Here is a 15684-nt window from a genome sequence, read left to right as displayed (position 1 = left end):
GAAGCAGTTCCATGCTTCCTTAGGGCATTTAGAGCTCTCCAGCTCCACATTTTTGCAATGCAAGGTGCTTCAGAGCAATATTCACTTAATACTCACTTAGATGGTATTTCCACCTGCCTCCACTCCAGTAACTTGTTCCTGCTGCTGAAGTGAACTGGATGAGGGAACTATCTGTCTTTAATGTAACCCCCAATAAAAATCTCAGCATTTTCGTGGCAAAATTTGATTTTATGGCTGTGTTAGCTCTTTCATCCTGTTCACAGCACAGCCCTGAAAGCAGCAGGGTTTTGCAACAGAGGAGGTGGTAAACCATAGGCTGAGAAGTCCGTGGGTTTGGGGGGGAAGGCACTGGCAAAAGGTAGAACTCTTTCAAGCCACTGTCACCAGCAGCTGTTTGGTGACACCTCAACCTGAGACCTTTTCTGTGGGGATGACAAGTCATGGTGCTAGGCTCGGGGTGGGTGTCCCTTCAAGCTAGGGTTTCACTTCACAGCAGGCTGCTGCCTATAGCACAGACTCAGCCTTCGCCTGTCCATAACCCTGCCTGCCAAGCACCGTTGGCAGCAGGCAATGTGCTTGGCATCTTGGAGCAGGAGGAAAGCATGAGGCTGCTGCACGGATGGGAAGGAGAGGCCTTGTTTGGGGAGGGGGAAGGTAACGGTGGCAAGATGTGAGAGTTTTATCATAGGACTCAGGAATCTCCAGGATCCTGGTTCATCTACTTGTGAGGGTTCATCCCGACTTGTGCACAGCATCCTAAGAAATCCAGGGAGGTCTAATTACAAGATTAGTCTCAGAGGCTGATTATGCCCTGCAGCTGGCTACCAGTTAAATATCACCTGACTACAGACCTGTTCGAGCTCTTCCAGTTTCACCACATCCAGGATATTATAAGGGACGTAACCAGCCTGCCCGCTCCGGTTGAGCAACTTCCACCACTGCTTATTATCTTCCAACACCTGAGAGAGGGAAAAAAATAAATTTGCTAGTGAGAACATCAGATTTCTGGCATATGTAAATAGTATATAGTGGAAATAAACCACACAGTAACCTGAAGTTGTCAGAATAACATCATTGAGGCCGGGAGCTGGCAAATAGATCTGTTGCACACATTTGCAATTCAGGACTGAAGCCTTTCCTGAAAAGCATCAGAACTTATCCTAATGACGAACAGGAGAGCATCTCTGGGGGAAAACAGATCTGGGGGGCTGAAGAACTTATAGTTCCTACTTAATTTGCCTTTCTCCATCTCTCCCCCCCCAGTGACTGAGTTTGCGTTGTCTTTTTGCATTAAAAAAAATAAATCAAGAGTGACTCCTGCCAAAGATGCCAGAGTGTTATCATATAACTTGATCACGTGTTACATCATAACACATAACATAATCACATTATAACCCTGATGTGGCAAGGAGATTGCCCGTTGCTGAGATCTCTTCTATTGATCCTGCTCCTTTCAGCAGGCTTGTTTTTACCCAGAACTGTGATTTTTTAAATTTTTTTTTTTAAAGTAATCTTCCTGGAATGGATGAGCTTTGCTGGCAAGACCCACACACGTTTCTCATTCTAGCTACATTTTGAACAGAGCTTTGAGTTTTGAACAGAAGTCTTTTTCTCAAGTCATAGATCTGTTACAGTTAGTGTGTAGACCAAGTCACGTCCTACATTCTCCAGCTGCCAACAGTGTTGTGGTAAGAGAAAGTTTATGAAAAAGGATGTTTTCATAGAAAATAATTCCTTGCGGGTGGGGGGGAGTGGTAATAAGGAACATAGGCCCAGCAAGTGGGTGAGCAGTGTACTACAGTGACTTGTTTTCCTTCCTCCTCATTGCTAATTAAGATGTGACTGATGGGTTTCAGCTGAACAAATGACCCAATACATACAATGAGCCTGCTCCAGGTAAAGCTTTAGATTTGAGCAAAGCTTCGTGTTATTGCTCAGAAAACACCAAGGAAAAATGAGTTGGCAATTGCCAGTATCTCAAGATCTCTCTCCTGTTCCTGGAAAGGGGAGGAGGGCACACCTTTTTCCTGAGCATGTTCACGTACCTCCAGGATTTCATCCTTAAGCACTGAGAGTTCATTGGCATTTCGCGCAGTGAAATCGTAGCGGATTTTGGCATATCTCTTCGGCAGAGCCATTCCCTGTGCCTCAAAATTCCTGCAGGAGGAAAAAAATGGAGTTTTATTGGAGGCCCATCTAATAACTAGGGCAATATAGGTTCACTGGCAAAGGAGGAGTAGTGAAGACTGCCTGCCAGCGCAGGTAGAGAGACAATTGTGTTTGTGTTAGGAGGGGGCAGTGCCTCTTTGCTACTCTATTTTGAGGAAGATTTTCACCCCTCATTTTAATGAAACACCCTGTGTTTGGGGGAAAAAAAGCAAAAAGCTATAGGGCTGTTTGGTTAGTGGCCTTATTGCGGGACTGTGAGGCTGCTGCTTTCAGGGTGGAAGAAAAGACTTCTTTCCCTGTCAGTTGCTGCTTTGCTGACAAAGCACCTCTGATTGCGCCTCCTGTGAAAAATAAGTGTGAAACCCTCATGTCCTGATAAGGGGAAACAACTGGCCCATATGCTAGAGTAGGGGAGAAGCAGGCACCAGTGCTGGGAGAAAGGGCATTGAAAACAAGTGTAGGTAGAACTGACTGGAAATCTGTGGTTTTTTCATCAGGCAATGAACGCTGAGCTGCTGAAATGGAATTCTGCGGGTTCCCAGGAAAAGTGAGTTTGAGTGTTTCTATTCTAAGATACATTTGGGGGGAAAAGGAATATGTTTAAGTATTTTGCTTGGGAATTTCTGACATAAGAATATATGGCTTTCAATGTTGAACTGACTTTTCATTTGGAGAGAGAGACAAAATAAATGCAGTAGATTGTCAAAAATGGAAAACGGTGGAAAAAGTGGGATGAAAGATTTCCTTTGACCCAAACTGAAATGGTTTATTTTTTTGTAGGGTTTTTTTTTTTTTTTGCCTGACTTACGAAAATTTTGCAGCTCTCATCTTTTTCTTCTCTGGTTAGGATGGGTGTAGTGTTATTTTTTAATTCCAAAAATGTTTGCAGTATGGAAAAACTGTCTTGCCTTGTTGTGTAAGGGCAGGTGGAAACTACTTTAATGCACCTTCTGTGGATCTTTCTGCTTATGACTTGCAACCTGCACAGCTACCCGATGCAGAAGACTCCCGGGTGCTGTATTCACAGTGGGCGTGCCAGCAGGGGGTCAGGTTCTCCTCCGGCTTATGTCAAGTTCTGCGTAACTCAGTGAAGCCAGTGCTTCCAGCACTGCTAGCAACTATGGTTTTTAGCCTGATGTTTTTCCATTGCCAAGTTCTTGGGTTTGGTCAGTGATTTTAAATCTACGATCTGTGGAAATTTGGCTCTTTGTGGACTGCTTCTGAGGCATCTGTAAAACCTGACTTTGAAAAGCAAGCCCATTATGCTTAGTTTCAGTTCATTTTACTTTCTTCATTAGACAACTTTTGGTCGTCTGAAAAAGGTTGAAACCACTGGTTCAGTGGTTTGATATCAACTGTGTGCTGTCAGCTGTAGTGCTGTCTTTAGCTTGCTTGATTTGGGACAACTCTTGGTCTAGTTACAGCCATGTGCAATGTATAAATTGTAAGTCTGCAGTGGGGGAGAGCTTGGAGCAGACTTAAAGACAGATTGAATCTACTAGTCAAGAAAGGGAGTGGTGGCCCTACCCAGCAGTGCCCTGAAGGCAGGGAGAGGGAGGAAAGCCCTAGTTAGGTAGAAATTACTTCTTTTGTAGCATTCCAGAAGGTAAATGAGTTATGAAGAAAGATGTGACGGCTGGTGGAGTTTGAGGCTAATGTGTACTTTGCATGCACCTAGATTTTACACAAGTGACCTTTGCTGATTATTGTAATATTGCTTGGGGCTTTCGTGACACTCCCTTGCAGCCAAAAGCCTTGGTGTAAATAACAATACTGATGCATGGGTATTTTTGCTAATATAGGGTCTCTTGGTTAGAAAACTAGTTCAAACTACTCTGAAAAAAGCATGAGTATAGCAGGAAATACGCCTGTCCCAGGACTGTGATGTTGGCAAACATCTGGGCAGACTTGGCTGAGGTCTGCTCTGGGCTGAAGAAGGCATCTAAGCACATTCTCAATTTTAGCATCTGCTTCAGTGCCATTAACTTTGATTTTTTTTTTTTTTTTTCCCTTAAACGTTATCCATAAGGAAAACTTGCTGTTGACAGTCTGAAAGGTAGGTTAAAAAGTTACAACACCTATCCCAGGAGAAAAGAGATCCTCATCTACTCTTGCGTGAGCCCACACTGTAGTTAGACTGGGTGGTGCCTCAGGGAAACGGTCACCTTGGTAAAAAGGCACGCTGCTAATTTATATTCCAGGACTCGATACTACTATTTATAGTTTGCCTGTGCTGAGACTAACAGATGAAAATGTTTCCTTATGTGCATTATCTACCAGTCACTAAACTTAAATGTTCTCATGTAAATTAAGTTCTCCTTATTTTTCATAACCTCACTGAGAAAAATGGAATTGGAGAAGAGAATTTGTTATCAATATTCTTTCCCTACTCAACACTGCATCTGTACCATTTTATGGTCCCACCAGGACCTTTGATGGGATGAATGAGAAGAATAAGTTATTTTGCTGAAATAATTGGATTTAAGGTATTTTGCTGTGAATTTGAAGTTTTTTGTAGTAGCTTATAAATCTTGTAAATTAGAACATAAAACCATGAAAAAACAGTCTGGCTTGAAGGTTTTTTTCCCAGTCTAGAGCTGGCTACAGAAAAGTGCATGGTTGAGTGCTTTGCTGGGTCCGGATTTCCAGTCTTTAAAGATTTGAAGTTGGTAACTTCATGTCAAATCAGTGCAAAGCGGAGTATGGCAGAGAATTCATTTGCAATTTGGGAAGAGTTTGTTGAAATTCAGAGATCCTGTGAAAATTTCAAAAGCGTAAGCTCATGTAAACAAGCAAGCAGATGAAAAGCCTCTAAACTTTGAACCAAAAGTACTTTCATAAAGATTTTATACCACTGAGTAGCTGGTGATAGAAAACTAGCAGCGGGGCAGCGTGTTTGGTTAAATTGTGAAAGAGCCATCTTTCCCTTGGAAAAAAGCCTGAGGCGAAGGGTGGCCTGGTTGGTTCTGAGTTGGGAACTGAACTTTCCAAGACTTCTGAAGAAAGGGGAGGTTTTTTCCCATTTTCTGGATTTATCTCATTAAGAAGAGTTGTCTGAAATCAACGCCCTGTCAGTTTCCTGATGGAGAGATGGGAAAGACCAGAAACACATTCTCATTTTTTTCAGCCTCTAATAAATGTTTTTCCCTTTGGTTGTGACTGAAAGCAAAAGGAGGAGCTGCTGCCTCCAGTGAAACGAAATGGCACTGCCTCAGTTAAAACGTTTTCCGTGCAGTGGTGCTGAGGGCAGGCTGCTCTTTCCCAGCACTGCGTTTTTCAACAGGGGAAAGCTTGCGGGTGCTCTGCCTTAGTACAGATTCCTCCTATAAGCAGGTTCTTTCTGTGCAAGCTGTTGTGGCTTTAGGATGAATGGAGAGATACTAACTTCTCTAAATGTACGGAGAACAAAATGGCAGCGCAGTATCTTTGGCACATGATCCTTAATATCACTTTGGTGGGCTGATGTTATGAAACAAGACCTACTGATTGACTAAGGAAGTCAGTCAATATTTTTGCCTCTTGTGCTGGAAAACATGTGTAACCCATTTCCTTGTAGACCTGCTGGTGATTAAAAAGCAGACAGTGTTTACATTAATAATCCCTTGTCTGATCTTCGAGTTCTCTTGATCTTGTTAACAAGTCTGAATTAATAATGGCAGAGAGTTATCTGCCAGGATGCCAAAACATCCTGGTGTCATGATATGGTGCAGTGGGTGTTTATGAGGTTACAGTTGTCCAGGGTGGTGCTGATACGTTACCTATTTACATGCTGAGTTACGTTCTGTTTAAAGGCATCCACAGCTTGTGTCTGATCAGCGGTCTGGCTGCGCTTGAGTGAGGAGTTACGGTAAGGATATCCATTGGCTGATGATAGCTGGAAAAGTAAAAATGGAGTCAGTGTTACCAGGAAAGGGGAAAGCTGTATCAGAGAAAAGGAGAGTGATAGTGGTAGATGAATCATGGCCTGGAAGCTTTTGGTCACGATGAGGTGCACACCAAAGAAATGTTCTTCAGGCAAACCTGTATCCATGGGGCTCAGTTAAGGTATAGTATCCTATTTCCTGTTAATCAGGAGGTGAGGCTGATGATTGCTGCCCTTTTCTGGCCTTATTTTCTTTCTGTATTTAACTGGAATGACCAGATCTGACTGAGTTTTGAGCCGACTACTTGTTACACACCACTGCAAACTCCACAGATCCATCCCTCACTCTGAAAAAGGGAGAGGGAGGGGAAAAGGGGAAAAGAAGAGAGGACGACTGGGGGCACAAGACTAACCTCTTCTTGCAAGTGTCCGATGTCTATTTCCCAGGGAGCTCCGCGGAAGATTTCTGTGGGCGGTTCCCAGCCATTGCGGAATTTGGGGATGTAGGTGGGGATGTTTGCTTCTCGGGGCCATTCAGCTCTAGGACATGAAGCGGGGAATATGCAGTGAGATTCACAAGGAACATGTCTCTGAAAGCATGTCAGGGAGAAGCAGGGGCATCAGGGGATCCTTGACCCTCTGACATGGCTGTAAAATCAAGCATCCCCTCTGCCTTTCTCAAGAGCTTGGGGAACCTGGTGAAATGGCAGCTCTGTCCTCACCTGGATCTGGTCCATGTCTCTCCCAGGGAGTCCCAGAGGTTTATCTCTTTTGGTGTCAGGTGTCCTCTGAGGAAATCTGTGGTGTCTTTAGAAAGGAGTGGGCTGACGACAGACCTGGCAAGCTCAGGGCCACCACAGCTACTGATGATCTGGATTACACACACAAATATGAGAGATTTTGCAGGAAATGTTCAAAATATCAAACCAGCACACGCACAAAGGAACAGAAATCAAAGACAAAAATCAGTGGCTCTGATCCTTTGGAGTCTCTATGCCTGCCCACTCTGAAGGAAGTCAATGTACCCTCCCTGGTGAGTACCTCTAAAACCAGGCTAACTCACATTAGACTTGCACTTCCAAAGTTCTCCTCTATGCCTTCATATGTAAGGGTGAGGTTTCACAAATTAATGGTTTGCTGCCACCTAAAAGGGATGCTGTATTCCCTCAGCATCCCCTTATTATCCTTGCACTGCACTGATAGTACTTGATTGGCAGATTTTATTAAGAAAAAGCAAATAGACAAATAAGGCAAATAGTTCCTGACCAAGTTCTCCAAGGTGTAAAACAAAAGCCAGAGGGCAAGCCTTCATGCCAAGGGATGGCCTGACTCCTGTTGGCAGCAGTTAATCCTTAGATCAGCTCAGTTGTCTCAAGAAACATCAACCTAAATCTTTGAAGAAGACTGGACAGTTCAGAGGAACACAATAATTTTTCTATTGGAGTCAAAGCAAGGTCTGATCTAAAAATTAGCCGTTGTTAGGATACATTGCAAACTGGCACTTTAAAAAATGGAAAATCACTCGGTATTTCTGTGTCCCTTCTGGCTTCTTTTTCAAGTTGGGATTTCTGCTTCCTATTTTCAGTGCAAATATTGAGCCCTGTTTGCTTGAAGGTGAGATCAGGCAGATTCCCAATGGGAACCATACCTGGCTTGCACTTTTGTTCACAGTAAGTCTTTATTAATGGGGTGGAAAGATTCATATTTGCTAGGGTTTGTGTATTTACTTCAAGCTGGAAATCAGATCAGAGTCCAGAAACACTGGTGGTGTTGCTTCTAGACTTTACTGAGAAAGCTTTAGCCAGTTGTGAGCAGTCTTCTAACTCTTCTGCGTAATCTAGCAACATTAGAAATAAAAAGTGAGTTCACAGTGAAACCTGTGAATAAGGTTTACCAGTTCCAGCGGCCCAAATAGGAAATGCACCAACTCTGAAGCGCTGGGGTTCTGGATGTGCTTTCTCAGTTTGGCCTGAAAACAGAAAGGAAACCCAGTTTAACCCTAACCTGATTTTGCCTTCTCTTTTCTGTCACATGGATGGATTGTTGCTGACTGATATTTGCTATAGTTAATAACACAGCTTGAAAAGTAAGGAAATTTTTAACAGTGCACCTGAAGTCAGGGAAGAAGAGTAAGTGATTGGGGAGTAGGAATCATTCAGGTTTAGATAATTTTTATTTTGTGTCCATTTCTAAGGGTGTTGAATTTCAGGAGGGGTGGAGTACCTGCTCTCTTAAAATCAGTCCCTTTGAAGCTATTTTGAGGAGAAGTAGAAAACCTTGGCTTATTTTGAAAGTCTTAGCGATGAAGGGCCAGGCCTGTTGCTTCTGACTCTAGCAAAGTTGAAAATCCCACCAGTTCCCATGAATGAAAACAACAGAACAAGTGTTTTGTGGGGTCCCTTGGCAAATTGCTGACAAGGAAAAATCTCCACCAAGGTCTTGCCTGCAGCACCTAGAGCTGCCCTGGTCACTTGAAATGTTTGGTATTTGGAGTAGACTGTGGTGGGATGGAGGAGCAAACGCTTAGGATTACTTTACTGCAAGAATTGCATTTCATTAACAGCAATCAGCTAAGCTGTGGTGAGAAACCGCTTCAGTTTGTGCTTCCTTTCAGCTCTTTCTTGTGTCCTGTGCTACTGGCATTGCTGCAATAGAAAACAGACTCCCTCCTCCCTACCGAAGTGCAAGGCATTTTAAATGCTGGTGATTAAACATTAATGTGGAGTGCCAAGTGTGAAATAACTGATGGTGACAAGGTGACTAAATGAAATGGCACTTCATAAGGACTTTGCAGCCATGTGGCATGTGACAGCAGTGCTGGGGCAGACATGGCAGTGCTCCACCACTGATTCCCTGCCCTCCTTCTTACTTGCCCTTGGCCTCTTGCCGGGAGATCAGCTGCTCTTTGTGGGTTTGCGGATATGCGGGCAGCAAAGTCCAGGGCCCAAGTGCAGGGAGAGCTTGGGCACGTAAATGAATTTCCTACGTGTTAGCTCCCACGCGGCTGACGGGAGCAGCAGCGGTGCTGAGCTCGGGGGCTGCGTGCCAGAGCATTTGCACAGATCTGCACTTGCAGCTGCATTGCACGATTGGCAGTGTCCAGGGTAGGACACTACTCCAGCGCAGATCTGTGCTGTGACTGAGGGTTTGGCTAACTGCACTGACTCAACTGTATTTCTCTCGGCTGTGTCAGTGGTCAGAAAGGGCTGAGATGCAACAGCCCGGATGGGATTTCTTTATGCTTGGAGAATCCTCAGCTGCTTCTTCAGGGAAACTAACATCCCGCTGTGGATGCGTGGCATAGTCTGAGCGGGGCACCTGATCGGTTTGTGAAAGAGCAGTGATTGCTGGCCAGAGCTGCCACCTCCAAGACTCAGTTCTGGTCCTGAGCAGGCAAAAATGTATGCATATTTGCTTCTAAAAGAAAAGGCTGGAGCTTGGTGTCCTGCATTAAGGTTGTTTACAATCTCTGTGGTTTCCTTACTAACAACTTCTCAGGAAGGATCTTGTTAGGCCGTGTTGGCTGGGCAAGTTTGGTCAGAACCGACAGAATTTCCTTCTGGCTCATTACCCTCCTGGTCTCACATACTTCACTAAGCAGAGCTGGCAGCGCTGGGAACATCTTTATGCTCCTGCTTTTCATCCCCTTCTGAACACAGCAGCTCCTCCAGGGGAGAAAGAGAGGAGGAGCCAGGGACCTCGGGACAACGGGGGACATCAGTTATTGTTAACCAGAGACTTTCCAGGCCTCTGGCTGAGGCAGCTTTACAGCTGCTCTGTAGACAGAATCGGATAGAACAATTTAAAGTAGATAAGACTTTTAATATTTACAGTCATCTGTTTTATGCTTGTAAGGGTAGAAAGGACTAGAGCTGTAACAAAACTACTCAGATTTTTAAAGGCCACAAACAGAAGCGAGTATCTAGAGTGGGGATGTGGGGATGTCTATATAGCCTTTGCACAGCTATCAGCAAGGTTGGCATGGCAGTTCTTGGCTCTCTAAGTTCACAGCTTCACAAATGCTTTAAGACAGGACTGTATATGAAAAGAGATCCAGGCCTTGCAAGGCCCCTGGCTGCTCAGTCCCATCCTGGACTTTGTGCTTCTAGTTTCAGTTTAACAGCTTGGCCCAAGAAACCTGCACAAGCCTGACACAATGTTTGTTCTGGATTCTGAAGAATCTGGGATTCACACCGTTGTCCCTTGATAGTGTTTTCAGTTCAAATTTCACTTTAAATGCTTACTGCTGTGATATATGGGGAAAAGCCCTGTCTCTGCACAGGATGAAAATACCCTCTGTGTCTTACCAAGAGGTTAAAAGCCAGTTTGGTTTTCTGGAAGCAGTCGATGAACTCGGCCTCACTTGGGGGTCTTGCTCGAAGAGTCAGCATGCCCTCTTTCATGAGAAGGTGGAGAGAAAGACACTTTAATTAGAGCATGCCTTTTCAGGAAAGTTTCTTCTTGCTGGCATGCAGAAGACATAGCAATAATGGGTGCTGAGACTAGAACCCTTGATTTTTAGTAGTTCAAGAAAAGACAAAAGTCTTTCTCTGTGTTGGAGGCTTCACTAGGCTCTGTGTGCTCTACAAGAGGTCCCCACAGACCAGCGGCACCTTCCAAACTGGTGTAGCTGCTGTTGGGTCCATAGCCGTGCTGCTGCATCAATCTGGCTGTGCTAGGACGTGAGCTGAGGTCTCCTCCCAGTCTTCACCTGTGCCCCTGTGTCCCCCATTTGTTCTAGCCCCTGCACTGTACCTGCTGGCCCTTTCTTCTTGTTCTTCTTCCCTTTCTTCCTTTGGTTGAGCTGTCTGAATGCCTCTGCAGCCTTCTGAAGCCTGGCAACAAACACTTCAATGTCGTCCAGAGTGCAGTTCAGGATTTGCTGTGAGGACAGAAATGCAACAAACCAAGGTGAAAGAGAGCTCAAACTGCACGCAGCTGGGAAGCCCGAATCGCAGAGTGTGCTGCTCTGTGCCTGCTTCGTTTCCTGGAAGAAGGCACAGGAATGGGGAATCCAGGCGTGAAATTAAGCTGAATTCATCACTTTCCAAACAGAAAGCTGTGCCTGGTTGTGTGCTGTACTTATCAATGTGACAAATGACCCCTGCTAATGGACATCTGGAAAATAGCCCCAAGACCGGACTGTGGGCTGGGGAAGAGCAGACCTTCTGAAATCAGCAGAGCTACCTCAGGTCAAAGGAGATTGTAACTGACCCAGTGATGGAGCTTTGCTTTTGTTCGCCTTATCTTTATGCACGGCAGATACCAGTTTAACAATGATTAGATTATGCATAAAATGTCTGCTCGTGGAGGAGCCCCTTGCTTCCTTCCTCTCTTCTCCCTCTCCTTCTGCCTACTGACTGTGCAAAGTTCTTGTTACCAACCGTTTCTTTTTCAATCTTCTGTGCTAAGATGGCTCGGGACTCTTCGTGGTCATGAGAGCCAGAGCCTCGTCGTTCATACTCTGCAAACAAGGGAGGGAGAGAAAAATATATTTGCTATAAGAGGTTGAACATAGGCTCCATTAAATGCAGGGATCCATGGGCTGGTAATTCCCAGCTTGGTTGTTTGTCATCTCCTGAGGTGTTCTCATAACCCAGAATAAAGAGCAGGAAGTGATCAAAGCTGTCGATTAAATCTTCCAAGGTCACAGCACCTGCCCGCCAACCCTCTCTGTCAATACGCTGCCTGTTTTCAAATATAAGCAGTGAATGAATCATGAAGAGCTGCCAGCTACGGGCAGAGACCTGCAAGCCCCTGTCTCCAGCTGCTGTGAGTCACTAATTCCTTTGCCTTTGCATCTAAGCTGACTTACACTCGCAGAGGAGCTGAAGAGCCACCGCTTGCATGGCGGAGCACTCCACACGTATATAAAGTGCAATTAGAGTAACTCCCACCCTCTCTTCTAACCCCTAGCTCTCTGCAGGAGCATTCCTTGTCCTAGAGATATCAGTTTAACTAAATAGTAGTTGAGAAAGTTGCATTCACTTCCCGGTCTTATTTCTTCTGTCACTTGCTAGAAAGTAGCATGCCAGGAATTCTGCATGACTGATGTTTAGGCAGGCCTATGCACAAATCAACATTTTTGTACAAACTTGTGTGCAGTCTCTCAAGTGTTTTTAATGGGTATTAAAAAAAAATCCTCCTGCAATAGAAAAAGCACAGGTGCCTCCCAGCTTCCAGAAGACAGACACTCAGTGAGGGGGTGATATTTCAGTGTGAACAATTGCTCGGGTGGCCTCTTGTGAAAAGAATAACGTCAGCTCAGTGAAATGGGGTTTGAAAGGGCCAGCACAGCAGGTGTTTGGACAGCAAGGTATATAAAGTGGGAGAACTGGGGAGGCAGTTCTGGCAAAGGACCGTGAAAAATGTACGTCATCTTTAAGTGTTAAGATAAGGTTATTAGTTTTGACAGGTTTTGTAGAAAAAGCAGTAAGGCGTGTCTCAAAGGCGAAGCGATCTCAGCAAACAGGCGTCACTCAGGGCTTTCTCCTGTCACCTGCTTTCGTGCCAGTCTCTGTGTTCTCGGAAATCCTGCCTGGGTAAATGCCCAGCTCTGCTGATGTAAGCAATGGACTTCAAGGTTTATGCTAAGCATCCTGGGGAGGGCAGAGTTAATGGTGGCCGTTTCATTAAAAACTGCTGTGCATCAGAATATAGATGTTTATACATGGTCCAGCTCTCAAAATAGACCTTATTTTCATTACACAAAGCTGGACCTGAAACAGACTGCCAGATCACAGATCCCATCCCAGCGAAATAAGTGTTTTCTCTCCTCAGCTGGTGTTTGGAGTTTCTTATAGTATCCTGATTACATGTTTTCCTTGAACCTAGAAATTAATCCTAAGAGAAGGTGGTACAATAGGCAGTGATAAAAAAGGCTTAAAGTTTGCTTGTCACTTTAGTCAATTTGAGCTTTTGTCAGAGGAAGAGCTTATTTCTGTTACCAGGAGCTTATTTCTGTTACTACTTTCTCCAAAGAGGAATATAAGTTTTTTTTCAAGCCAGCTCAAATAAGCTGAAGTCAGGATGATTTTGGAATAAGATTTTAGATTAGCACATGAGAGGTGTGAGCTCAGATCTGCGTTTCCACACTCAACTCTAGGAGAACTCGTGCAAACCATTTGATTTCTGAGGGTGAAATCTTGGCTCCTGTGAAGTCAGCAGAGCCAGGAATTTGCCTTTCTGACCAGGTCTGTCTTGTCTGTGTGTTTTAAGATCACTGGTGCCTGGTCCAAACTTGATGTGATGGCTCAATTTCATGAGGAGCTTTCACCTATTTGGGGAATTTCAGTATCCCCAAAATACAGGTGTCGTTACAAGGAGTTTCTGGGAGCTTTGATTTATTGAGCTGTCATTGAGCAGAAGATGCCTGCTGCTAGCCCAGTGGGTGCAAATGTTTTGCTGCAACCCAATTTTTAGGCATTTATAAAGCACAGCCAGAGATGCAACAGAATGTTGTGCCTTTGGTATGTGTCTGCGTTATTAAATAACACAGTGAAAAGACACTGGGCTTCCCTGTGTCCCAGCAATACAGGGCCTGAAATGACCACAGGCCACTTCAGGAGGGTTAGCTGTCCGGGCTAACAAGTCCCCCGTCCCCAGGACAGACTTGCTCAGCGCTGCCAGTACCTGGATTGTGCTGGGAAGGGGGTGCCACCCGGTTCCTGTTCATCCCTGAGCCTCGCATGTCATGCTGGATCGGGATGGGAGCCGGCCCTTGCGGCGGTGGGAGGATGGATTGTCTCTGCCTGATCTTTTCTTGATTTGCCCTGCAAGGGAAACAACGCAGAACAACCCTGTCAGTGGCTGCCGATCCTGTTTCTGAGAGACTGGTGTGCGAATGCACCACAGTAAATGGGGCTTTTATTTTTTTCTTTACTCCCAGCTGTGTCCTGCAGTACTTACTTGAGTGTCTGTGGCCGTATCTTCTTCCCATGCTTGTGGTCCGCCAGGGCGCTTTCTATGTCCTCGTGAACCATCTCCGCCTCAAAGATAAAACAGGGATGTTCTTAAGGGCTTTGCTTTGGAAAGGATTGAGGGCTCTAAGTGGGCAAAGGCTGGCAGACAGCTAGGAGCATATTTTGTTCTCTGTTTCACACCAGCAAGGAGGGCTCTGCTCACCTCCACCTCATCGCAGTTGAAGAAGTGGATGTCAGGTTTGTGCTGCTCCGAATCCTGACACACCAGGAGGAGGATGGAGGAATAGCGCATCTGATTCAGCACCGTTTGGCAGTGCTGGACTGTCGGCAGAGGGAAGTCCTCCAGCTCCTCCTGGAAGAGAAAGAGGAAGGGGTCAGGCAAGGTGAAACTATTGAACTGACGCGGAATGGTCCTGTGTATGAACTCCTGGGTTCCCTGTTTGAGGAGAGAGACCTGGCAGAGCTTGGCTTCTCAGCAGTGGTTTGCTGGGCTCTTCAAAGATACATGTCAGGGTTTGCAGAGGGGCAGTGGCTTGGGACTGTGAAATAGGAGAGAGGCGGATGGCAAACACAGGTGAGCTCTTGTTCTCCTCTGAGTCCTGAATATGGGGCCCAGTGTGAGACTTCAATAACTTGAGCTTTGTTGCTCACCATCGTCTTATCGCTGTGCTCCACCTGTACCAGTACACTTGTCATGCATCCCAGCAAAGCACTGGGAGGAAGGATGCTTTCTATGGGGGGCTTACCCTCCCACTGTCTCCTTGGATGACCTTGGGCTAATATTCTTTTGTTTCTCATTGCTAAAATCAGGGCAGCACCATCCCTTTCCCACTATCTGGCTGCTCTTTCCCCTCAGATTAGGTGCCCTGTGTGCATGTACATGTATCACCTGTCAAAATGGGGCACTCTTCTCAGGCAGGTGATCCTGCGTGTTATTTTATTGCATGTAATATGTCCTTCCCTCTCTGCTTATGCTTTATGCAGATCTCTGAGGACCTGTAAGTCTCCATCACTCCCACAGAAAGCAGTTTTACTGTTGGCCTGGAGCACAGCTCAAGGTATCTTTCACCTGGAGTATCTGTGCTCTGGAGCCATGAATAAATCATCCCACACCTACCTGCCCTTTGAATTAGAGTCAGCCGGCCCCCGCACACCCAGGAGTGGATTTTTGGTAGTGATTTGCCTTTGTTTGGGTTCCTTAGAAATGACCCTCCCAGGCGGAACGGGCAGGGTACACACTGCACCCCATGCGTCGATCTGTGGGTAGCTCTCGCAGAGCTCTGGGTACCTGCGACTCGCAGTCCAGCAGGCGAATGGACTTGTCGTTCACTTGCAGCAGCATCTCCTGTGTCCAGATCTTCTCTTTGGAGTTGAGCAAGATGAGTTTTCGAATAGCATCATCCACCGTCACGATGGACTCGCTCTTGTCCATGATGAACGTGGCCAAGTGCTGAAGTTGGGGGGGAAAGGAGGAAAAAACAGGTGAAAAAGATTTGATGGTGTGTGTACCATAAATCAGTGGTGAAACCATCTCTAAAGGCTTGACCTACTGTTTGTTCTTTAGAGCACAGGCATGAAACAGTTGTTGCAGAAAGCGTATGTTCTGCTTGTCAGTACCAGCCTGGCCACAGTGGTGAAAGATTAGGGTTTCATAACGCAGCAAGGGTTTTCATAATGAGTTTCACCACTTGCATATTTATCTCATCATATGTCAATTCTAGCAGCTCTGGC

General features: G+C 45.5%; 1 protein-coding gene across 1 annotated transcript in view; it reads right to left on the bottom strand.

Annotated features, from left to right (window-relative positions):
* Positions 1-15684, bottom strand: part of EPS8L2 (EPS8 like 2) — a 68697-nt gene that overhangs the window by 6911 nt on the left and 46102 nt on the right. Inside the window, exons 5-17 of the mRNA XM_050897959.1 lie at positions 15242-15403; positions 14156-14305; positions 13940-14019; positions 13664-13803; positions 11416-11495; positions 10787-10913; positions 10339-10427; positions 7926-8000; positions 6754-6902; positions 6445-6571; positions 5928-6043; positions 2046-2157; positions 852-959 (exon numbers count right to left, since the gene is read on the bottom strand). Of these exons, the coding sequence (XP_050753916.1) occupies positions 852-959; positions 2046-2157; positions 5928-6043; positions 6445-6571; positions 6754-6902; positions 7926-8000; positions 10339-10427; positions 10787-10913; positions 11416-11495; positions 13664-13803; positions 13940-14019; positions 14156-14305; positions 15242-15403 (1515 nt within the window). The remainder of the gene's footprint in view (positions 1-851; positions 960-2045; positions 2158-5927; positions 6044-6444; positions 6572-6753; positions 6903-7925; positions 8001-10338; positions 10428-10786; positions 10914-11415; positions 11496-13663; positions 13804-13939; positions 14020-14155; positions 14306-15241; positions 15404-15684) is intronic.

This window comes from Gymnogyps californianus, chromosome 5 (assembly GCF_018139145.2).
Source record: "Gymnogyps californianus isolate 813 chromosome 5, ASM1813914v2, whole genome shotgun sequence".
In the NCBI taxonomy this organism is placed as follows: domain Eukaryota; kingdom Metazoa; phylum Chordata; class Aves; order Accipitriformes; family Cathartidae; genus Gymnogyps; species Gymnogyps californianus.
This window is presented reverse-complemented; position numbering and strand designations above follow the sequence as displayed.